Consider the following 25,532-nt stretch of genomic DNA (forward strand, 5'->3'; position numbering starts at 1 on the left):
TTGGAAGGGATCTTGGAAGTCTTCTAGTCCAACCCCCTACTCAAGCAGGAAACTCTATAGTACAGGAGTGTCAAACTCAATTTCATCGAGGGCCACATCAGGGTTGTGTTTGACCTCGGGGGGGGGGAGGCGTGGTCAGGGTGGGCATGGCCAGCTCAACCTCACTCATGTTGGGGGGGTACCTGCAGTGGCCCAAACACTCTGCTGATGAAAACGGGCTCCTGAGCTCCGTTTTCACCTGCAACCCTCTGCCAGTGAAAACAGAGCATGGGAAGGCTGCCCCCAGCCCTTGTGAGTGTCAAGTTTCCGAAAGCTGCCCTAATTAATTCATGAGCCATGATCCAAACTTCAAAGGAAATATAGTCATTTATTAGGAGCAACATTCCGGCAATACTCGGATGCAGTTAGGACTGATCCCACGTAGATTTACGTTCCCCTATGACCTTGTCTCTCCCCTCCTCTCTGGCCATGTCATAAATCACATTCTCCAATGAACCACTTTGGCCGGCTGTGAAACCTAACACCCTCCTTCTGATTGCGGTCAGGAAGAATGTATGGAATTCACTTCAGTTCTCCCTCCCTCCTGCTCACGGCAACTTGAAAGCTTTGCAAGTTGACAGTGAGCTCCGTTTTCACTGGCAGAGGCACATGGGGCTGGTCCTTCACTGTTTCCAGGGCGACCCCGAGGGCCAGATCTAAGCACCCCACAGGCCGGATCTGGCCCCCGGATCTTGAGTTTGACACCCCTGCTATAGCATTTCAGACAAATGGTTGACCAATCTCTTCTTTAAAAACTCCAGGGTTTGCATTAACTGCAAAGCTGTGTCTATAGGGCGGAAAATGTTTTTTTTTTTTTTTTATCATAGAGGAAAGGAGAAAATACAAAGACTTTAAACTCCCAATGTCTATGGAGATTCTCAGTGATCCAGGTCATGATTGTCCCAAAGGTGCTCTTTTTGTTTTTGTTTTTTCTACAGGCAACTGGGATTTCTGGTTTTTTTCTTTGAAGATGGGGGGAGTGCTGGGTGAAAGCTTTTTTTACTCACCAGTCCTGAGAGGTGGCTGTATGGTCTAACACCGTCCCTGGAGGAGGAGATAAAAGTTGTTGACCGACTGAGGAATAGATGTTGGTGCTGATTTGTTTCTGAACCACAAACACCACGATTTTAGGGTTGTAATTATTAAAAGCTTCAAAGCATTTCTCCAGCTGTGGGATTTCGTAGCTTTCTACTATTTTCAGCTGGCCATCTGAAACGCCATCTCTATAAATCACTATCTTCTCCGGGAGATGATGGTTGACCTTCGAGAGAACAAACATTCAACAATCAGAAAGAGCTAGTATCAGCTCATATCTAGATTTGATCCAGGAAATTACAACGATTTCTTGCTCAAAGTGAAACCGGTTCCCTCTTTTCTTCTGCCTGATTTGTTTCCACCTGTTGCTTCTTGTCCTGCCTTCAGGAGCTATTCTCTTTGGAGAATAGCTTGACTGCCTCTTCTTTGGGGCAGCCCCTGAGATATTGGAACATTGCTATCATGTCTCCCCTGGTCCTTCTTTTCATTAAACTAAACATACTCAATTCCAGCAACCGTTCTTCATATGTTTTAGCCTTATGACCCCAGGATATAGCAAAGGTCATAAATAAGGCTAAAACATATGAAGAACGGTTGCTGGAATTGACATTCATTACAATACACAATTAGTCCCCAAAAAACCTATTTTACTGTAACAGCTGAGAATTATGTTCATTCCCAGATGAGCCCCAATTAGTTGCAAAAAAAGTCCTTTGGAAGAAATCCTTCTGGATTATCACCAACCTTTATCTTTTTTGACATATCTATCTATCTTTCCAATATTGCCAAAGGCCTTATTTGGCAAAGCCCCATGAAGTTCAGAAACAAACAAGAGATGCCAACTGGAAATAGAGTTAGCAATGTTGCTTTCCTACAAAAGGCCCAACTGCCTTTGTTTTTCTTTTAAGCCTTATGGGAGGGGTCAATCATCTCCTGGCCTTACTCCTGAGTCGTCCCTTTTGCTTTAGCTGCTCTTGCCTTCTGGCAGCTCTGCGCATGCGTGCACTAGGAACAGGTTCCTCCTGTTCCTCTGCCTCTCTGCTGTCCGACTCTGTGGGCTCCAGAGTCCGCGCATCATTCCCAGATGGCCCTGGCTCCATCTCTGCCTCCGATGCAGAGCCCTCGTCCGGGCCTTCCCCAGCCTCCGGGACTGGCCCATGTTCCTCCCCAGCCTCCTCAATGTCTGACTCTGCTGCCAGCTCCGCAGGCTGCTGGCGAACCACAACAACAACTGTCACAAGGAAAGTCGTAAAATAGGGGCAAAATTCACATAACAAATGCCTCACTTAACAGAAATTCTGGGCTCAATTATGGTCGTAAGTTGAGGACTACTTGTAAAGACAGCACAATGAAACAAACATACCTTCCCCCCAAAATATGCAAAACTGTTAATCTTCTCTATAAATTCCAGAGAACTGGAAAATAATAAGTTCATTTCTCACCTCGTGGAATTTCTGCAAAGCAGCTACTAAACAGACCTTTAGGCTATCTATTATTTCTTGATGAGGCGTCTGGAATACCACCCTGGAATACCATCGTGTCACAATTCTGGTGGCAGAAAAGGAAATGATATTAAGTATGTTAATTCAAAGCATAAAGCCTCACAATTCAACATTAGGCCACATTTTTATTTTTGGAAACCGTTAGCTTTTCAGAGCCATCATAGCCTTGGAATCTTTTTAACACCGTAACACTTAAATAATAATTTGCTTCAATCTGGAGGGATAGAGAAGGGTTTTTTTTTAAAAAAAAAAAAATGCTGCGAAAGGAATCCAAGCAATTCTATAAACCCAATGAAAATAATGGAAAAGCTAGAAAAAAGTTTGAATATTTCTGCCGCTCATTTTAAAATTAGGCAAAAGTCTCCCTTACCCCCTTCATCCAATATGATCCTCAGTCCCTTTCTGCTTATTGATTATGCATCATCAAGTCCATATATACCTGCCTTCCATTGAGGAGCTGTCTACTGAACAAGTCAAAAAGAGGTCTGTGAAAATATCCACAGACCCCTCATATCTTGGACATAAATTGTTTCAACTTCTACCCTCAAAACGATGCTATAGGGCCCTGCACACCAGAACAACTAGACACAAGGACAGTTTTTGCCCTGAATGCCATCCCTCTTTTAAACAACTACTTCCCACAACACTGTTGAACTATTTACTAGGACTGTATTACTATTATTCTTTTCATCCTTCCTACTCCCTATCTCCTTTTCTACTTACGACTATAACTTTGTTGCTTGTAACTTTACGATTTGTATTGTTTTATTTAGTGACCTGGTATGATTTGATTGCTTATTTAGTATCCTATGACTATCATTAAGTGTTGTATCTCATGATTCTTGACGAATGTATTTTTTTTATGTACACTGAGAGCTTGTGCACCTAAGACAAATTCCTTGTGTGTCCAATCACACTTGGCCAATAAAGAATTCTATTCTATATAGATCTTTTCCATGAGCTTCTGTCTTGCAGGTTTCCCAACGGTGCCCTCATCACCAGAGTAACTGAGTCCATCCACCTTGCTGCTGTTCGTCCTCTTCTTGTTTTCCCTTCCAACTTTCCCAGCACCAGGGCCTTTTGCAGAGCTCTGGATCTTCACATCATGTGTCCGCAGTAGGATAATTTGAGCTTGGTCGTTTGTGCCTTGAGTGAGAACTCTCTTGACTCTTGACTCCACCAATTTGTTCGATGGTCCCTCGGTTTGTTTTCTTTGCTGTCCATGATATTCTCAGGAGTTTTTCCCCAACATTAAAGTTCAAAAGCACCAAAACGGCTCCTATCCTGCTTTCACTTTCATAATGTCATAGGGAATATCATGGCTTGCATGACTCTGATCGTTATAGGTATAGAGACATCGTGGCATCTGAATAGCTTTCCCAGGGCTGCCTTAACTGCTCCACTAAATGCTGTATATTTCTTGACTGCTTGTTCCTTTACTGTTGGTGGTTGGGCCTTACAGGCAGAAACTATCCATTATTTCAGGATCTTCATTGTCAGTTCTACCTATCTTTGTCGGTCTTCTTTAAATTGGTGGTCTTCTAATTTAATGTTAGTCCCAAATTTTCACTGTGTTCTTTGTCTTTTAGTACTTCTGTAGGTCCTTTGCATTTTCCACCCGGCCTCTTTATTTCCTCCGTAGGAAAACAAAAGGAAGGAAGGAAAATTCTCCCCAACCCCGTGCAGTCAGTGGCTCCTGGGAAATGATCAGGATTAAGACCTTCTGTAACTGGTTCCATATCCAAGAAAAGAGAGAGAAGACGGAGGACTCTTTTTATGAAGTCAAGTGTCAGGCCTTACATTGGGCCTTCAGGCCTGCCACATTTTCTACTGTGGGAAAATGGATGGGGGAATTATATGGAGTATGGGAGATATATAGTCAAAATAACATTCCTTTCTCAGAGAGTCAAGGACATCTTGCCCTGGCACCTGGAGTCGGATGTCTGAGAGCCATCTCCAGTTGGGATGGTGCTTTGATTGGACCATGTAATGGACATGTGGGTGTTGGGCAGGGACTTGAACTTTCACTTGGTTGGGGGAAACCTGGAAACTTTCAGATTCGGGTTTTCCCAGAGGTGCCAATATGACATCTCTAATAAAATGGATCTTTGAGGAATCTCGAGCCTCGGAGTCTTCTTTCGTTGGGGGTGTTACTTGGAACCCTGACAGTCAGCTGATGAGCAGATGGTGGAACACTAGGGAGAAGGGTGGAGAAGAAGGCTGAGCAGGTGAAACTGTGAATTAAGCTTAGCTCAGAAATAAGCCAAGCTGCTTCCTAACTTTTGACAGGAAGGATATTGTTTTCAAATAATAATAAAAAAAACGGAATATATAAACCATCATATTTTTTCTTCAAGACTAGAAATATCAAATACTTGGAAATCAGCCTTCAGAGCTGAAGAAGCTTCTTGGATGAGAAGCAAAACATCTTCACAAAAAAAAAAAAAAAAAAAAAAAAACCACACACACCAGAAAGTCCAGTTGCCTCTTGAAAAAACACCTTTCGGACAACCATGACCTGGATGGCTGAGAATCTCTACAGCTATTCAGCCATTCTATGTGAACTTAAGCAAGGGCCCCTGTCCTAGAAGAGACCCATAGATCTGAAAGCCAAAAAGTTTAAAAAAGGGGGGGGACACTTACGGATTGATACTTGCCACAAAGCCCACCACTGAGCGCTTCCCCCTGCTGGGATCATGATACACATCTATGCCAATCACCATTAGCTGTTTCTGGAAGGAAGGACAAGGTATTATATTCTCCATTTGTTTTATTTATACCTGCATTTTTTTTAAAATAAACAACTCAAGGCAGTGGACGTATCTCATTCTCCTTCTTTCTACTTTCCCCACAACAACAACCCTGTGAAGTAAGTTGGGCTGAGACAAAGACACCTGTCTAAAGTCACCCAGCTGGCTTTTGTGTCTAAGGTAGGACTAGAACTCACGAGTCTCTAACCTTGGTTTTTTAACCATTGAACATAAGGGTGCTTTTTCAAAAGGCAACTGGACTTTGGGGTTTTTTTTTCCCCCCCTTCAAAACATTTCGCTTCTCATCCAAGAAGATCCTTCAGTTCTTGGATGAGAAGTGAAACGTTTTCAAGGAAGGGGGGAAAAAAAACACCCCAAAATCCAACTGCCTCTTGAAAAAGCACCTTTGGGCCAACCATGGCCCCGATGATAGCTCCCTCTTGTGCATCCAACTTGAGAATACAGGAGGGAAAACAGTAAGCAAGCAAGCTGGCATGTCATTTCTAACCTTAATAGAGGCTTGCAAAACAGCAATCTCTCTCCTGCTGCGCTACTTTTGGGGCCGCTGATCTCTGCACAGTACTGAGCACTTGTCTTTATAGCATGGGAGTTTCCCTGTGGCTCAGCCATAATTCAAATTAATCTTGACTCCTGGTGACTACAATAAGAGTGCACCTCCCCTTTGTTATCACCTTTCATAAAAGGACCATGACAAGATATTTTCACCCTAACCTTTCACAGCTGACATTTTTGGTATAATGCGATAAATAACTTCCTCTCTACTCAAATACATTAATGTGTTATCCATTTTCTTAAGCATAAGCACTTCCGGCAGTAACATTTCTACTTTTAACATTCCAAGAGAAAGCTCTCTTCTGTAATAGCAATAACACTTAAGACTTATATACCGCTTCACAGTGCTTTACGGCCCTGTCTAAGTGGTTTATAGAGTCAGCGTATTGCCCCAAACAATCTGGATGCCAAGAGTCGGTTATATGTTCCAATTAATAGATCCATAGAAAGCAAAACTGCCGAGGCAGGCAAATTCCTCAAAGGATAGCTTTATTGGAAATATCATATTGGCACATATCTGGTAAAAAAACGACTCTAAAGGTTCCCACAGTTTTCACCTAGTTAAAAGAGAAAGTTTTTCCCAAACCCAAAACAAGCAGTCACATGGTCCAATCGAGACGCTGTCTGGTCGTCAGGAAACATCTCTCCTTCTTCCACAGTCCTTGGTTAGAATGACCTTGGTTCTCAACAGAAAGTATTTTGTTTTGGCTACACAAACCCCTCTATCTCTAATCCCCACTCCCTGTCCCTCAGCTCCAGTGCGGCAACACTGAAGTTCCAATATGGCTCCGGTTGGGTCAGCTTCAGGATTGACACTGGAGCCTCCTTTTACCAAACTTAGAAGGCTGAGCTGATGAGAATCGAACTGCTGGCAGTGGCAGAGTTAGCCTGCATTAAGGCATTCTAACCCCTGCACCACCACTGCGTAACCCAGAAAAGATTCCCAGTTCCAATTTTTCATCACGTTCTTATACTGTCCGCTGTATTAGAAGGGGCAATCCAAGCCATCCCCTGTTTTGTGCAGAAGTTGGAATCTTAAGAATCTTTTCTATAACCTGGTTTAATCCACAAACACCGTATTTCTACTCTACAAAAAAGGGATGATGGTTCTGATCATTTGGAAAGAAAAAGGTTGTAGAACTGGCTAATGGATTATGGGCTTCTGGCTGATGCTCACATCAGAAATGTGGCAATTGTTGCCATTGGTGGTCACTCTTGATGCGTAAGTAATTGTTCTTAAAATATTACCAGGAGTGGTGGATGCTAGGATTAAGGCTGATATTAATGTGTTTTAAACGTTATCAGCTGAATTCTTTGGTGGTTATGCTTTGTACATCTTCACTTGTCTCTTTTTGAAACAGCATCTTATCCAAGCAAACTGTAACAGGACAGAAATGACCCTGACTACTGTTCTCCACCTGAGATTATAACGTATTATTTTCAAGGCTCTCAACCTCCAGTAGGTCATAATTAAGTGAAGGGGGCTGTCTAGAGAAGTGAAAGGAACTGAAAAAGATGGATATTAATGGTGCCACTTAAAGAACACAAGTATTCATACATAAAATAGGCAACATTATTTTAGAGAATTATTATTTTTACTGAATTAAGCTTCACTGAAGAGAAATAATGTCAGTATTGCTTACCAATGGAATGTCCACACCCCACAGCTCTCCACCTAGCTTGCAATTAATTTGCAACAGAATCTTCTGTGCTATACTTCTAAGTTTAGCATATTGTGTTGAAATGGTTCGGACATTAATAACCTGTAGCAATTAATGATTAGAATTAGTAAATGCCCGGGCAAGAAACAAATGTTTCTCTTGCAACAATTCTCAGTTTAATTATTGCATAATCTATGTTTTAAACCATTCCACTTCGAGCTTAATTTCATCATACCCTAATGCTTTCCTGACTTTATCAGAAGGGTTCTAACTTCAAAATAGCCCCCTTTTGAACTTGAAACCCTTCCACTAAAATCAGAAGGGCATTGAAATATTTCTTATGGAGTTAGAAATACCCCTTTCAAAAGTCAAAATGGTTGAAATTCCATATTTTCCACATCTAATTCTAAGCTGTGAGTTTTAATATATTTACAAGGCAATAAGAGGTTATTATTGCTTAAAGTAAACACTGTTTTGTTTCCCCCCTCACAAAAAAATAAGCCTCCATTCCACAAAAAACATTTAACATATTTCCCAAAATAACACCCTAAAATTATTAAAAATATAGGGTTTGACTTAAGTTTCCTCCATATTTCTACATTCTAAAAAAAAATCTGATTTTAAAGATCCATTTATTAAACTATTGAATTCGCAATTAAAAGCTAAATATTGTTGACATTCGTTACTAAACATTGACTAATATCTGAACATCATAAACTCTAAATCACTAGAACACAAAACTGTTCAAAGCTCATATACGAACTATGTATATATAAACAGTATAAACTGTTTCCTGTTACACCTAATGTTGGGCCTCAAAGACACATCAGAAGCTCTTCATAAAAACGCAGGTGAGCAAACAAGTAATATCACTATCAACAACCCCCATTCAAGCATTTTTACAGGCTCAAGGAACAGGCAACTATTCGACGTACCTGGGAAGGAACCGGGTTCTGTACATTGCACAGTCTTTTAATGGCCCTGTACAAATCATCTTTATTTCCTGTGATAATACAAACGACTAATTGTATTGATCCCTTAATAAAGAGAAAGGATAGTAAGTAACCAGCTTGCAATAAGATCATTAAATATCAGTATACCACTATGGGTTAGGCGTATTGCGAGGTAGAACCAATGTCATTTATTAATTTACATCCTGCTTTTATTTTATGCAACTCAACGCTAACTAATGCTTCCTTCTTGCAATTTCCCCACAAGAATTCTACTAAGTGGGTTGGGTTAAGAGCCCAGTCTCCCTACCCAGAGTCTCAAAGTCTCCCGATTTCTAGACTAGCACCTTAACCACTACACTAAATTGGCTCTTTGCCATTACTTAATAATCATAAAAATATTTCAAACCTGAAATATTAGACTTATATAACTCTTCATAGTGCTTTTACAGCCCTCTCTAAGCGGTTTAGAGTCAGCATATTGCCCCCAACAATCTGGGTCCTCATTTTATTATTATTTTATTTTATTAATCATATTTCTATGCCGCCCACTCTCCGAGGACTCTGGGCGGCTTACAACAATCGACAATATACTAAATAGCATATGGCCCCCAACAATCTGGGTCCTCATTTTACCCACCTCGGAAGGATGGAAGGCTGAGTCAACCTTCAGCCGGTGAGATTTGATCCGCTGATCTGCTGAACTAGCAGTCAGCTGAAGTAGCTGCAGTACAGCACTCTAACCACTGCGCCACCTCGGCTCTTGCCATGAGCTCTGGCTCATGCCAAACAACAGTGGTACCTTGATACTCAACTGCTTTGAAACTAATCAAATTTGATACTCTTAACACATTGTGACACGAAAAATTCATCCCAGTACTCAACACACAAGCTAGATGTCAGCTTTGGAAGCCATATTAGGCCGGAAGCTTCTATGCTGCCACCTTCTCATGTGTGGGAAAGTAGGAGGGGGGATTTAGTAGAGGGGTTGTCTATAGACATAATAGCATTCTTCCTGTCGATCAAGGTCAGGCCGATCCTGCATCTGGAGAAGGAGTGGTCGGAGTGATGTCTCGAGATGGGACGGCGGTTGATTGGAGCATGTGATCGACTGAAGAGTGAGGGGATGTTTTTCTGGGGGTTTTGATTTACTGAGGGAAAACCTGGACCTCTCAGATTCGGGTTTTCCCAGATGTGCCAGTTTACCTATTCTAGTAAATAGAATTTTGAAAAATGCTTGCTTCAGAGTCTTTAGTTGGAGTTGGGGGGGGGTTCTGGAACGCTGACACTAGAACTTGTTGGTGTCGACTGCCTTATGACTAGCTACATTATTTCTTAAGGGAAAAATCTGTTTGCTACTTATCGTTTTTGTTACTTATCGCACCTCCCGGAAACAATTAGTGATGAGTACCAAGGTACCACTGTATATGTTTGTTCATATTTCAACAAAATATGAATCCATTAGAAGGCAAACTATTGAGGCTCAGTAGCTTCTTTCCAAGGAAGTTTTACTAAGATCAGATTCCAGATGTTTGCTCTATCCATCCCAACTGTACACTCCTCTTCCTTCTCCCTTTCTGTCTTAATATTCCGTATCTTAATATTATATTGACTGTTTCCCTCGGACTGTCATTAAGTGTTGTACCTTATGATTCTTGACGAATGTATCTTATCTTTTATGTACACCGAGAGCGTATGCACCAAAGACAAATTCCTTGTGTGTCCAATCACACTTGGCCAATAAAGAATTCTATTCTATTCTATTCTATTCTATTCTATTCTATTCTATTCTATTCTATTCTATTCTATCTTCTATTCTTTCCCATCTTCTCTTCTCTTTTCTCTTCTCTTCCATTATTCTCTTCTCTTCTCTTCTCTTCTCTTCTCTTCTCTTCTCTTCTATTTCTACTCTACTCTACTCTATCTCAGTATACTTTATCCGAAAGTTAGATCAATAAAAGCTGCAGGGGGGGGGGGGAATCAAACAGGAAACCACCATCATAAAATCACAAACCCATAAACTCACACCTCACTACTTAGCAATGATTTGATAGCTCTGGCATAAGTTTCTATTCGGTCATCTTTCAATTCTTTCCAAATAGGTGCAGCTAATGGGATTTCAAGTGGTCCTGAGATTTTTTGTAGCACGCTGACTAGTTCATGTGCTGGCTCCATCATCCGCTTCGGGTAAAAGAGTGCCCAGAAATGAATTGGAACCTAAGAAATAGAAGAAAAGTCAACATATACTTTTGACACTTGAAATAGACACCTGCTAAAAATTATGACTGTCCAGGGATTTTGAGGATAATAATGTATTTTTTATTACAGAGAGTCCTTGACTTACAACCGTTTGTTGAATGACCAAAGTTGCAATCGTACTGAAAAAAGTGATGTATCTTTTACTCTGATGACTGTCCCAGAAACCCCATGGCCATGTGATCGAAATTCAGGGTCTTGGCAACTTATAATGGTTGTAGTGTTCCAGGGTAATATGATAACCATTTGTGAACTTTGCAGCCAGCTTCTGACAAGCAAAGACAATTGAAGCTGGATTTGCTTAAAGTTACCCAATGAAGTTTTTTTTTTTTTTTAATTTGATTTATATTTATGTATTACCTGGCATGGTGATAATTTTTGTATATCTTGTTTTTTCTACGTGTTTCACTTTTCTTCTTTAACAGCTGCAGAACTAAAAGACTTGGTTCACTTCCTGGGAAGATGTTGTAAGTCCATAATTCATGCTAAAGGTTACCCAACTAAGTATTAACTGACATGGGGATAATTTTTGTATATCTCGTTTCACTTTTCTTCTTTATAACTGCTATTCTAATAGGAAATCCTTCATAAAAGTTATTACATTACATTCTTGATTAAATTATCTTTCCACTGATATATAATTTTAAGGTACTACTCCAAAAAAAAAAAAAAAAAGTGGTGTTATTAGCTAGTTTTAGAAAATACACTTTTCCCAAAAGGTTTTCACAATTTTGGCCACTACTGTACCTATTCAAGATTCAAACCTCCTTCTGAGTTCAGAGATCTTCTGGACCAATTTGTTGTTCTGTTTCTGTCTTCAGTGTCTTTACAGATGTTGCTGCAATACTGCTCTTTTTCTTTTACCAGCTTTCTAAAATGCTTTGTTCTTTTCCCCCCCCTATTTTTTCCCTTTGGTTATGGCTTCTCTTGACAATTTCCCGTTGGTTCTGACATTCACTGTCCTTTCTTCTGTTTCGGTGAGTAGATGTTCAAGAAACACTGCAGACAGTGTTGTGGCACCGTTACCTAAACCTGTATTCAGTGCAGTTATAACCAGTGGTGGGTAAAAATTTGTAGTAGTTCCGAGAACTGGTAATAACATTGGCTGGCCACGCCTGTGAACCGGTCCCTGGCTCGGTTGCCGCTTGCTTACCCTACCTCATCAGAGGCTTTTTTTTTTTTTTTTACTTTTAAAAGCATTTTTTCTACAACTTCTTCGGCCGAAAAAATGCTTTTAAAAGTAAAAAAAAAAAAAAAAAAAAAAGCCTCTGACGATCGCAGCTCAGCTGGGATCATCAGAGACTTTTCAAAGCATTGTTTTCTGCAACCTCTTCAGCCAAAGAGGTGGTAAAAAAAAATGCTTTGAAAAGCCTCTGACGATCCCAGCTGAGTTGCCTGATTGGCAGAGGCTTTTCAAAGCATTGTTTTCTGCAACCTCTTAAGGTCGTAGAAAAAATGCTTTTAAAAGTAAAAAAAAAAAAAAAAAAAAGTTGGCCATGCCCACCCAGTCACATTATCCCCCCACCAAGCCACGCCCACAAAATAAGCCACGCCCACAGAACCGGTAATAAAAAAATTTAGAACCCACCCGATTAAAACTTTGAACACTCACTAAATGAAGTAATATAATTTTAATCATATTTAAATTGTATCTCAAATGATTGTATTTTATTCCGATTTCATTTTAGATCGTATTTTATTCTAATTGCTTTTTTAATCGTGCGTTATTCCAATTTCATTTAAATTGTTTTACCAAACTTTTGCAATGATTTGTTTCTGGAACTCTGCACTTTGATATGGCCCAAGGGCTAATCAATAAATAAATTCATTCATTCACTAAATGAAGTGTTGTAAGTCGAGGAGTACCTGCGTGTATTGAAGAGAATGCCGAGTCAACTGTTACACCGTACAGAAGAGTGCCCCACACCCAACATTAAGCTTACTGCAGAAATGCAGGATTCTCTGCTGACTTCTTTAGTCCAGTTTAGGTCTTCCGAGGGATTGAAGGAGGATTTCTTCAGATTTATTCTCTCCATGGGAAGGATGCGTCCTGTGGTCTGAAACAACCAAACAAAAAGAAAACAGTCGAGCTGTATACGAGGCTAAACCTGGGACAGCCCTTGGCCAAATTTAATTCCAGAGCTCAGCACCAAATATGCCTTAAAGCAGCCGTCCCCAACCTTTCCAGCTAGGCGGCCTGGTGCGTGTGTGTGTGTAGCAGGTGCGTGCACACTCCATTTGTGCAAGCATCAGGCACACATGCCCTCCGTGTGCGCAAGTGGAGCTTTGTGCCATAACAGAGGGCTCTTGCACTCACGTGCAAAACTCCACTCGCACAAGCAGCTATTTCACAGATTTAAAAACAGGCTCGGCAAAAGCTGTGTTATGATTTTCAAAATCTACGAAGGCAAAACTTCGATAGAGAATCTGTTGATATGATAGGGTTATGGGGATATGGAGATTTTGCAGTACCCTTCCCCTGCAGTGGGGAGGGAATGGGGATTTTTGCAGTATCCTTCCCCTGGAGTAGGGTGGGAATGGGGATTTTGCAGTATCCTTCCCCTGGAGTAGGGTGGGAATGGGGATTTTTGCAGTATCCTTCCCCTGGAGTAGGGTGGGAATGGGGATTTTGCAGTATCCTTCCCTTGGAGTGGGGTGGGAATGGGGATTTCGCAGTATCCTTCCCCTGGAGCGGAGTGGGAATGGGGATTTCGCAGTATCCTTCCCCTGCCACGCCCGCCCACCAACCCACACCACACCCACCAGGCCACGCCCACAGAAACGGTAGTAAAAAAAAAATTGAATTCCACCACTGGTATCAATCTCTTCTTGTCAAAATCATTTTTGATAAAACAGGCAGGATCCCACCAGGCAAAGCTTAAAGCCCTGGCAAAGCTAACACAAAGCTTCCTTACCTTATAAACATCCCCGTGTAAGAAAAGCCCCCACCGGGACAATTCCTTATGGGCGCTCTCATTCTTCTCAATTCTGCTCAGGAGTTGGAGCAGGGAGGCGTGATGCTGTTCGGGACTCATGTTGACTTTCTGCGTAAGGTCCTGAGCAGAGTGGACACAAGATAGGGGGGGAAAAGGCACTTCAACTTGGGTTCAAAAAAGGAAGCATACATAACTCATTGCCAGCAAAGCAGCAGTTTGAAGGAGGAAATTCTCCAGTGACTTGCTATTAAAATTCACAAGGAACAGAAATTGTGTGTGTGTGTGTGTGTGTGTGTGTGTAATTGCTAAATGAGACAGTTGTTAAGTACTGTATTTTTTGGAGTATAAGATGCACCTTTTTCCCCCCTAAAAGGGGGTGAAAATTTAGATGCGTCTTATACACCGAATGTAGCCCCGTCCACCCACTGGCCCCCACCCTTTGGCCTCTGCCTCGCAGTAGTTACCTTCTTGCAAGCAAACAGCAAGAAAAAAAACAGCTCCTTTCAGCTTCAGCACAGGCTAATTAGCACAAGTTGATTGGATCGGCCTCCTGACTCTCAGTTGATTTGCTCTCAGCTGTTTTGCGCAGGGCTCTGCTGCTTGCTGCAAGGAGGTAAATTGCTGGAGCAGATTTTTTTTTTCCTTGTGCTAATCAAGCTATGCTGAAAACAAAAATGAAAGTAAAGCAGGCTGTTTGCTGCAAGGGGGCAAAATTGCTCAGAGGGAGAGGGAGATTTCTTTTTCTTCTTTTCCTTACCAAAAAAGGTAGGTGCGTCTTATACTCCGAAAAATACAGTAGGTTTTATCCCCTTTTATGACCTTTCTTGCCACAGCTGTTAAGTGAATCCGTGCAGTTGTGAAGTTAGTAACGCTACTGTTAAGTGAATCTGGCATCCCCATTTGGCTTGGCTTGTCAGGAGGTCACAAAAGGAAATCACATAACTCTGGGACACCACAACTGTCATAAATGTGAGTTAATTGCCAATATCCTTCCCCTGGAGTGGGGTGGGAATGGGGATTTTGCAGTATCCTTCTCCTACCACGCCCAAGCCACACCACACCACGCCCACCAAGCCATGCCCACAGAACCGGTAGTAAAAAAATTTGGAATTCACCACTGAGTAAGAGGTTGTGAATTTTATAAACAAATTCCAATTCTGTATAAAATATATAGTCAAGCACCTTCATAATCCTAAAGTCTTTTCTCATCTTCTCAGGAATGCCCGTCAAGAAGGAAAGCTCTGGCACTAACAGGATTTCACCTTCCTGAAGCTGCAGGAAAATCAAATACACAACCTATTAGCACGTATCATGTACAGAAATAAATCATTAATAAAATCAGCTGGGTTGAGGTACGCCAGGGGTGTCGAACTCAATTTCATTGAGGGCTGCATCAGGATTGTGTTTGACCTTGGTGGGCTGGAGTGGGTGTGGCCAGCTCGACGTCACTCGTGTTGGGGGCGCCTGTGGCGCTATGCCAGTGAAAATGGGCTCCCGAGCTCCATTTTCGGCTGCGACGGCCTCCTGGAACATTCTGCCAGCAAAAATGGAGTTCCGGAGGCCGTTTTCACCCTCCCCAAACTCCTAGAGAGGCTCTGGACAGCAAAAAATGGGCCTTCCGGTCCCACCGGAAGTTGGCAAACGGGCCGTTTCTGGCCTCCAGAAAGCCTCCAGGGGAATGGGGAAGGCCATTTTCACCCTCCCCAGACTCCTAGAAAGGCTCTGGAGCCAGGTGAAAGAGAAAAACGGGCCTTCCCCACCATCCCCCTGAGGCCTTCCGGAGGCAGGAAACAGCCTGTTTCCCTACTTCTAGTGGGCCCAGGAGGCCTGAAAATCAGCTGGCCAGCACGCCGGAGCAGAGCTTGCGTGTCCATTGATATGGCTACGTGTGCCACCTGTGGCACGCGTGCCATAGGTTTGCCATCACGGCCCTATACCATTTCACACAAATGGCTGTCCAGTCTTTTCTTGAAAACCCCCAGTGTTAAGACCTATCCTCTCTTCCTGTTTGTTGCTGGAGTTAATCTGGAAGACTGACATGTTTGACCAACAATGGCCAGTGGCCAATACTATGCCAGCTGAATGCTTTCATTCATACAAGGTCTTAAACTGTAAGAGCCTTGATAGTACAGTGGTTTAATGCACCCTGTTATTGACACAGCTGCCTGCAATTTCTGCTGGTTCGAATCTCTCCAAGGCTCAAGGTTGACTCAGCCTTCCATCCTTTCTAAGGTAGGTGAAATGAGGACCCAGTTTGTGGGGGCAATAAGCTGACTTTGTATAAAATATACAAAAGAATGAAGGCTATTGCTTAACGCGTTGTAAGCCGCCCTGAGTCTCCGGAGAAGGGCGGCATATAAATCAAATTTAAAAAAAAAAGAGTGAGGGGCATCACAGCCTAAAGCTTCCCTCTAAACTGGTTAGTCTATTTACAAAAAAAAAACAACCTGATGGTTGGGAACATCTGGGGGGGTTGAGGGGGGCTGATGGTGGGAGAAATCAAAGCCACACCCATGACATCTGTTCCATAGTAATTCCCACAATCCTCTGTGATAGCTCAAAAGTGTTCCTAGCCCAGAAACGTCACCCAAGAGAAGTCATATAAATCAAGCCATTCTAGTGAGGCCTGCATTACAAATGCCAGCAATTGGTTGCTTCTAATTGCAACTGCTCGAATTCTTACCTTTTCTGGAGGATTTTTTCTTTTTTCAACTCTGTAAATCAACAGTGGCTGGTCAAGTTCTCTAATGGTAATCCCATAATTTTTACTGGAAAAAGAATGTTATATGAATTCTAGGAAGAAAACAAAACTCACTTGATAATTTTAAAATATCAATAGCTAAACGACTAATAAAAACAATTCCAATTAAGCCAAAGTACTTAACGACTTTGATAATGGCTGACACTTTTAATAAAACCTAAGCAAGATACTGGATGTCTTACTCCCCTTAATTATTTTCTTTTTCCCATTTTATCTCGACACCATCGTAGAAACATTGAGTCACAATCTTTAACCTGTAATACTCTAGAAAAGTGATTTCCTTCCCATCCGACATGGTGAAACTGTTCTGCGGTGTCTTGTTCCAATCGATGTCATCAATTCGGTAATTTTTATTGTTGTAACGGGTAATTATAATGTTGCCGATAAGTTGCTTTGTACATTCGTCTTGGAAATTTTCCCGACTCTGTTGATAAATCCTATGCCTTTATGAAAACAGAAATGCTTCAAGTTAAAAACCAGGAAGGCACAAATTGTGGTATCACCTTGAGTTTAACCAGAGGACTTTAAGAAGTCTGTTTACCCCACTGGCAGCATCCCATCTGCCAAATACACTCATCTAGACCTAACTTTGCAATGCTTTGTAGCTCTTGGTTGTTTGCTTACAGATGTTTCATTAGCCAACTAGCTTAGCTGTTTCATTAGCCAACATCTCCCGTGCAAGTGAGGGCAGAGTTCACTGAAGTTCCATTCTAACCAATTTCCAGAGAAATTATCTTCTTTCTAAAAGCTATTTTACACCACTTCCAAAATCAATTCCTACCCAAACTCCGAGACTCACAACCCAAACAAAATAAACTTCAGGAGCAATCGTGGTTAGGTACTGGTTTTGTTATATCACAACAAAATAAGAGTCACAATATTCTTAACAGCCTTTGAAATGTTTTCTATAAGTATTTAAGATATCAGCATTTTTACTCACATCAAGTTCAGGACTGAATCATTCCGAATAACCTTATGAACAGCATCGACCAACAAAAACAGCCCACCATCTGTCCTTCGGATACTGGTTGCGTAGCCAGGCCATATCTGCAAACTTTGACAAAAATACACAAAGAGGCCAATTTTTAGTATCAAAGGGAAACTCAATTAAAAGATGCAAATTGATTTTATGAACACAGTCATAGTTAATAATTGCTACTGTCTGTTTTCACTGTTTACAATCCCATTAAGTATATGCAACTGACTGAATATTAAAATCAGGGTGGATTTGATTTAAATCGAGTTGATTTAAATCACAGTTTAAACCATGATTTAAATCACTAGTAAAAAGGCTTGATTTAAATCAACTCGATTCAAATCATAATTTTTAAAGAGCAACTGTCATCTCTGCTACTCCTTTGACCCCCTTTGACTCACCAATAGTTCCAGTGTTGCAGAATATACAGCCTCCTGCTACATAACTAAGCTCCATTTCATGCTGAATAAACTAAATTATTTATGTATCTTAAATAGAAAACTATCTTACGATAGATTTTTACCCCAAAAGTTTTTTATTAAAATAAATTCGATAAAAATCAAAAAAATCTGATTTAAATAAAAAAAATCCAATTTAAATTAAAAAAAAAATCTGATTTTTTTTATTTTTTAAAAAAAGTCATTGATTTTTATCCACCCTGATTAAAATATACTGTCACAGAACACTCTGATGAGATAATAAAATTTATTATGTGATGAAATTGCAGTCTAATTTATTACTATATATTATTTATTATTAATAATGTCCATAGACTACCCAGAGCTCACTAGGATTGAGGCACAAATAAATGAATAAAATAATTAACCAAAAAATATGTCACTGTATTATTTTAAATCCAGAGACACAGGGCAGCTAATTTTGGTATATATTGCAATTAGATAAAGTAACTCAATTTGCACCTACTGAGTTTTTGCTATAGAATGTGCGAAAATATATCAGCATAAACATATATTTTAAAAGAATATTGTTTCTAATTGCACGGCATATAGTTCAAATAATCAAATACTAAAACACCGTAGTGCACAAAGCAACATACCAACCTGTACTGCTGAAGTACAGTAGCACTAGTAGGATCATAGAAATTTCTCCCAACAAGTTTCATATCTAAAATCTTCATCACTCTAGAATAACATTAAAAAAAACAAAAACATCAAGATAAATATGACACTGGGAAATGAGATTGCTGAGATTTGTGCCGGGCACAAATAAAATCCCTATTTTGGAAGCCAGAAGAACCTAAGTCATCTCCCACAAGATTTCAAACATCTTCAGATTAGAGTGAAGACTTGCATCTCTTTCTCCAATTCTTAAATGATGGATTTCCTGCTGCTTGTGAATGTGAAGGATGCCCACATGATATTTCTGGTAAATAGCTATCTCTGGTGTTAAGTGTCTCTGCTTCTCTTTCTTCATTTCAGGATTTCGAGATGAATAACTAAGCACAACCCAAAGTCCACGGGCATTCCAGCATTAAAGAGTGCAGCAGATTCGAAAGGGCCTCATTCTACTTTTCATCTCAAGAGTGAATCTAAATGCAGGCTCCATTCTTTTAAATCAGAGATGTCAAACTCAAGGACCGTGGGCCACATCCGGCCCTGGGGGGGCTTAGATCTGGCCTGCGGGGGCCACCCTGGAAACAAGCAAAGGACTGGCCTGCAGTGCCTCTGCCAGCGAAAACGGAGCTTGGGACAGCCACGTGTACCCCCCCCCAAACTCCGTTTTCAGCTGCAAAGGCCACCTGCAACCCTCTGCCAGTGAAAACGGACCCGGCCCTCTCGAGCTCCGTTTTTGCTGGCAGAGTATTCAGGCCGCCACAGGCGCCCCCGACATGAGTGACGTCGAGCTGGCCATGCCCACCCTGACGACGCCCACCTGACCCCCTGAGGTCAAATACAACCCTGATGCGGCCCCTCAATGAAATAGAGTTTGACACCCGTTTTAAATAATAGCGACTCCCATTTTTTTTCCTCTAGCCTGATGAACAAGAGCCAAGAATCAAAAGTGTTCCCTATTCCTTAAAATAGGGTTTGATCCAAAGGCCAAGGTTTTTTTTTTTTCTCCCTTAAGGCTGCATTACTGTATAGAATCTTAACACTGTACTTCTCTATGCGGCCAGAGATGTTATCCCAAACTGAATCCGATCCTGAATGCAACTTGACTAGATCAAGTTGCAGTCAAGTGTACAGGTAGTCCTCAACTTATGGACAGTTCATTTAAAAGAGCCTTGGTAGTACAATGGTCTAAGGCACCCTGTTATTAAGCTGGTTATTAAGACCAGCTGCCTGCAATTAATGCAGGTTTGAATCTCGCCAAGGCTCAAGGTTGACTCAGCCTTCCATCCTTTCTAAGGTAGGTAAATTGAGGACCCAGTTTGTGGGGGCAATAAGCTGACTTTGTATATAAATATACAAAAGGATGAAGGCTATTGCTGAGCGCATTGTAAGCCGCCCTGAGTCTCCGGAGAAGGGCGGCATATAGATCAAATTAAATAAAACAAATTTAGTGACCATTTAAAGTTACAACAGCACTGACAAAAATGAGTTATGACCATATTTCACACTTACGACCATTGCAGCATCTCCATGTGATCAAAATTCAGACCCTTGACAACGGACTCATATTTATGACGGTTGCAGTGTCCTGGGGTCATATAATCACCTTTTGCAACCTTCTGATGAGCAAAGTCAATAGGGAAGCCCGATTCACTTAACAACTGTGACAGTAACTTAACAACTGCAGGGATTCACTTAACAACCGTGGCAAGAAAGGTTGTAAAATAGGGCAAAATTCACTTAACAAATGTCTCGCTTAGCAACAGAAATTTTGGGCTCAATTGTGGTTGCAAGTCAAGGACTACCTGTATTGCTGATAGAGAAAAACTGGTGTACCCTCTTTCATGAATGAAGTTATGTAGATTGAGATTTCAAGCGCCAAGAAAAAGACCCAATCAAAATAATTTATAATCACTTCTTTTATCTGTACTGAAATGATACGCATGCCAATTGGTCACTACAACATATATCTATTTAAAAATAAACAGAGCTTTGCAACCATTTGTATTTCATGTAATAATCATGTACTTGTTGCACAATGCAAAAATCTAAATCCCATCCTTTTTCTGGACTGTACGTCTCTTTGCATAAAACTCCAGTTGTAAAATTTGCCCACTACTTTAAATTGGACACTTGGCCCCATTCATTACGTATGGCGCACACTTCCTTATGAGTAGACAGATATAAATTGATGGTTTAAAGTTGTAATGCTATATATTAAAATGATCTGGCTTTAAAATAATCATGAGTATTATATTTGAACTATTAATTGTGCAGAGCTTTTCTAGGATTGGCCTATTGAGCTTTTGTTCAGACATATCAAATAAAAATGCTCACACTCATTCAATCACAGAGGTTAAGAAATGTTAAGAGATACTAATACATTATCCATAGTGGTCAACGTTCAGTCAATTGTTATAAATTCAATTAAAAGAAAGTAGGTCTAAGCATTTTAACACTGGTATTTTGTATAACATTCGTTTATTTTAAGAATGGCTGTACTTATGGGATGCTTCAAGTCCAGATGCGAGACAGCAGAAATTACGCACTTTCTGAAAATAACGTTGTAAAACGGGATACACAACTCGGAACTCGGTTCCAGAATTTTGGTCATCTGAATCTTTAAATTGACTTCCATTCCATCTGTCTTTCTTTCACACTTCAGGTTAACATTCTAAAGTAGAAGAAATATATTCTATCAGAACTCAAATACAGGTCAGTAAAAGACAGCCTAAGAATTCCAAAACAATTAATGTTTACAAAATGAACTACAAAATAATCAGTTCCAATTCTTGCCAATAAGTAAATATGGCAGTAAAAAGATGTTATGTATAACTTGGCCATCTCAAGCTAACAAGAGTAACATTTCAAAGTGCTTTGTTTGCGAATTAGTCTATCCACACAAAATAGAGACAAAATGAAACATAAATGAAAAGTGAAACAAACTATTGTTTGTATCTATGCCTAACTTTGTTGCTGTTGAAATTGCACGTTGTATTAATATACTTATTCTTTTGCTATATTGCTAATTCTTAACTTTTCTGTTAAGAAAACCCCTTGAAACATGAAGATTGGACAACTTTTTTTCTTATTGTGCACAGATGCCTTGAAGAGATACTCTTGAAAGCAAGTTCATGCTTAATATAATATTAACAGGGTTGGAAGAGACCTTGGAGATCTTCTAGTCCAACCCTCTGCTCAAGCAGGAGACACTAAATCTATTTCAGACAAATGGCTGTCCAAAGTCTTCTTAAAAATCTTCAGTGATGGAGCACCCACAACTTCTGGAGACAAATTTTCCCACTGATTAATTGTTCTTATTGTCAGGAAATTTCTCCTTAGCTTTAGGTTGCTTCTCTCCTTGATTAGTTTCCATCCCATTGCTTCTTGTCCTGACTTCAGGTGCTTTGTGGATTAGGTTGATGCCCTCTTTGTGGCAGCCCCTGAGATATTGGACAACTGCTATCATGTCACCCCTAGTCCTTCTTTTCATGTTCTCTTTTAAGAAAATGTTAGAAAGCCAATCAATCAATTTTAAATCTTCAATATTTTCAAGGTTACATTGATGAAGATGTTGAGACCAGGGTAACATTTGTTCAAGTTCTGTTTAAAATACAGAAAACTGGATGACTTTGAGCTAGTCTCTCTCAGCTCAACCTATTTTATGGGAGTCCCAAAGGTGCTTTTTGAAGAGGCAACTGGACTTTTCTGGTTTTTCTTTGAAGACGTTTCGCTTCTCATCCAAGAAGATTCTTCAGCCCTGAAGAAGCTTATTGGATGAGAAGCAAAACGTCTTCAGAGAAAAACCTAGAAAAGTCCAGTTGCCTCTTCAAAAAGCACCTCTGGGACAACCATGACCTGGATGAGTGAGAATCTCCATAGACTATCTCATGGGATAATTTATGAAGGTGTAGGAGAGGACATCACCCAGGACAGATAGATCATAACTGCATTAAGAAATATGTGGATCACAAAGTTGTCCACTAATATAATGGTCATAGCCACATGTAGAGTGAAATCCTTTGAGGAATTCAGATATGCTGTCATCTATTGCTTTTGGAGAAACCACAAAATAATCTGGAAAAATGAGAAAGAAACTGACTCCTTTGGCTCATTTCACAAGGAGTGTTTCAATATTATCAGGTACACTTCAGTTGCGGTATAATTCAAAAGAATAAATTAAATTAAAGGGCACAATTCAATTCCAAACTCAGAGAAGACTAGGAAAACATTTGGACGTTAAGACACACACAATCACTGTTTCAATTCATATTTTTAAAAAGTATTTATCATCGTGAACTAAAAATATTTCAAGCTCGGTATCAGCTTGGTTATTCCTAGAAGTTAGAAAAAATTCAGGTGGTGCTCCATCCCAATAGACTGGGTGTTGGTCAACTAACAAAATAAGGAGTTGGAATTAAACGCCCGTGTCAGATAAAATTATTGCAGCAAACTCTTCCGTTTCTTTCCTCGATCTTACTTGAGGCAACTTGATGGGCAAATAGAGAAGAAAGCCATCAAATGCGGAAATGTCTCCTATCACCGACTGATGTTCCTTCAGCATCCTAAGACGCATGCCTTTATATTCTATGTTTGGGCTGGAAGACAAGAGGAAAAATCAAGAAAAAAAACCCCGATGGTACATTTTTATTAGGAAAAAAATAAAGAATGTTCATTTCTGTTCATTTTGCTTAAGAGGGACAGAAATACCCACACAGGAAAACTGTCGCAATTCATTCCTTCATTCATTGTCATTAGAAAGGCAACTTCTACATGCTGGTTGGCTATATTATTTCACTGAAAGACAGCATCAAGGAAGAGCTTTAACTATTTTCTTTTTCAGTCTTGGCTTCAAAGATGATGCAGGGCCTTTAGGCTGCATTTCTACAAGAAAATGTTCAGATTCCCTACAGCTTTACATTATCAAGTGAAATGTATCAATGGACAGGCAATTTGGGGGTCCCTCCAAAAACTTTAACACGGTAGCATCCATAATCAAACTAGTTAGCTAAAACTGCTGCCCTTGGATGCAAGAAATATTTGGGTTGGGTTGAGACTAACCATCGGGACAGATGCCTTCTTAGCTCATAAAGCTGGCAACTGGTACTTTCGAAAGCACCTTATCAAGACAGCGTCAGGGTTTAGAAAATATGGAAGATTTTCCACATAGCTTCAAGGGCTAGAAAACACGATTTATATTCCTTTAAATTTTAGCGTATAAAATGTGGGAAGAAGCATCAATTGGACTGCAGGTTAAGAGAACAATTTGAATAAAAGATGTTGGATCTTCTGCCCACATTCAGTTACTGAAGCCATGATAGACCCCAAAGTAACTGCCTTCAACTGCTGAGGAAAGAGTTAAGATTTAAGAACTATTACCTGAATGTCACGTGGTACTGATACACAGCTTCATTTTTACAGTGTATTTGAATCAGATTTAGTGCCAAAGGGATCGCTACTCCTTTTGATCCTTGCTTCTTAAGTGGTTCTCTGGAAGGATGAAAGTGTACTTATAATAATTTCTCTGCTTTCATTTAAGAGAAAGACAGTAAGGAAGTTGAACCTCATGAATACTGTATTTGATTCCATAGTGCTTATTCTCTAATTGTCCATCAAGAACTTACACTGACCCAATGTATGATTTTTTTCAACACAGACCAGCCTCTCCTTGAATGGCTGAGTAGACTGGACATTAACATTTGAATCACTATAAGTCCATGTATTTGCCATACGCTAATAAATAAAATATTCTCCAATGTTCAAAAAATTAGAATAGCAATAACTGGGAGCCATTTTTGGATGAAAGGTTTTGCTAAAATCATTAGCAATTTATATCTTTACATAAACAAATACAATTCAGTGCATACAATAAAAATGATGCATCTGTCAAGAACATCTATTCTTAGATATATTTTGTCACCTCCATCCCTTTGTCCAAAACAGGAGTACTGTTCTAGAAGCAATTTGTATATGATTGGCTCCTTGGACATACTTCTACCCCATAGTCCTACTCCAAGCCAAATTTCTTACTTTTTTTCTGAGCAAGCTGAAAAAAACTTCATAGCTTATCTTCTCTATAGACCTGCACAAATCAGAAGTTCACCAGAGGTTGCTACATTCAGAAAACTCAAAGAAAAAAAACATTCCTTCGCTTAAGCTATTGATTTTCTGTTTGTATCTACTCCAAACTGAGCACATGTATAGCCAAAAGCTTTTGGGTTATGGCTATCTGAGATACTTGTAATTGGTGCAGCACAATAATTTAAAGCAGTACTTAAAAATAAATTCATTTCAGCACAAAGAATGTGCTCAAAAATTACAAATCCTTAAAAGGGAGATATTAAATGTACCTTGAAAAAAACCAGTCAAGGAAAATTGTGGGGGTTTTTTGTAGTAATTTTAATTATTAATTAACAGTATCAGCAGTAGAGACCTTCAAATTTCTAGGTTCTACCATATCTCACGACCTAAAATGGACACCCAACATCAAAAACGCACAACAAAGAATGTTCTTTCTGCGCTAACTCAGAAAGCTCAAACTGCCCAAGGAGCTGCTGATCCAGTTCTACAGAGGAATTTTTGAGTCTCTCATCTGCACCTCCATAACTGTCTGGTTTGGTTCTGCAACCCAACAAAAGAAACACAGACTTCGGAGGATAATTAGAAGTGCAGAAAAAACAATGGCTACCAACCTGCCTTCCATTGAGGACCTGTATACTGCACGAGTCAAAAAGAGGGCAGGGAAAATATTTACAGACCCCTTGCATCCTGGACATAAACTGTTTCAACTCCTACCCTCAAAATGACACTATAGAGCACTGCACACCAGAACAACTAGACAAAAGAACAGTTTTTTCCCAAACGCCATTAGTGCTAAACAAATAATTCCCTCAACATTGTCAAACTAGTTACTAAATCTGCATTACTATTAATCTTCTCCTCGTTCCTATCACCCATCTCCTCCCGCTTACAGTATGACTATAACCTTGTTGCTGGTATCCTTACGATTTATAGTGACTG

The 25,532-nt window shown here is 40.2% G+C and overlaps 1 protein-coding gene across 1 annotated transcript in view; it reads right to left on the reverse strand.

The window, feature by feature from the left end:
* Positions 1-25,532, reverse strand: part of PIWIL2 (piwi like RNA-mediated gene silencing 2) — a 38,439-nt gene that overhangs the window by 3,096 nt on the left and 9,811 nt on the right. Inside the window, exons 5-20 of the mRNA XM_070952308.1 lie at positions 23,892-24,002; positions 22,993-23,110; positions 21,062-21,186; positions 18,501-18,581; positions 17,404-17,517; positions 16,718-16,906; positions 16,386-16,470; positions 14,885-14,974; positions 13,682-13,822; positions 12,710-12,823; positions 10,539-10,727; positions 8,496-8,597; positions 7,543-7,662; positions 5,220-5,308; positions 2,517-2,622; positions 1,047-1,300 (exon numbers count right to left, since the gene is read on the reverse strand). Coding sequence (XP_070808409.1) covers positions 1,047-1,300; positions 2,517-2,622; positions 5,220-5,308; positions 7,543-7,662; positions 8,496-8,597; positions 10,539-10,727; positions 12,710-12,823; positions 13,682-13,822; positions 14,885-14,974; positions 16,386-16,470; positions 16,718-16,906; positions 17,404-17,517; positions 18,501-18,581; positions 21,062-21,186; positions 22,993-23,110; positions 23,892-24,002 — 2,028 coding nt within the window. The remainder of the gene's footprint in view (positions 1-1,046; positions 1,301-2,516; positions 2,623-5,219; positions 5,309-7,542; positions 7,663-8,495; positions 8,598-10,538; positions 10,728-12,709; positions 12,824-13,681; positions 13,823-14,884; positions 14,975-16,385; positions 16,471-16,717; positions 16,907-17,403; positions 17,518-18,500; positions 18,582-21,061; positions 21,187-22,992; positions 23,111-23,891; positions 24,003-25,532) is intronic.

Source organism: Pituophis catenifer, unplaced genomic scaffold (assembly GCF_029215685.1).
Source record: "Pituophis catenifer annectens isolate HBS135680 unplaced genomic scaffold, rPitCat1.0.hap2 SCAF_12, whole genome shotgun sequence".
In the NCBI taxonomy this organism is placed as follows: Eukaryota; Metazoa; Chordata; class Lepidosauria; order Squamata; family Colubridae; genus Pituophis; species Pituophis catenifer.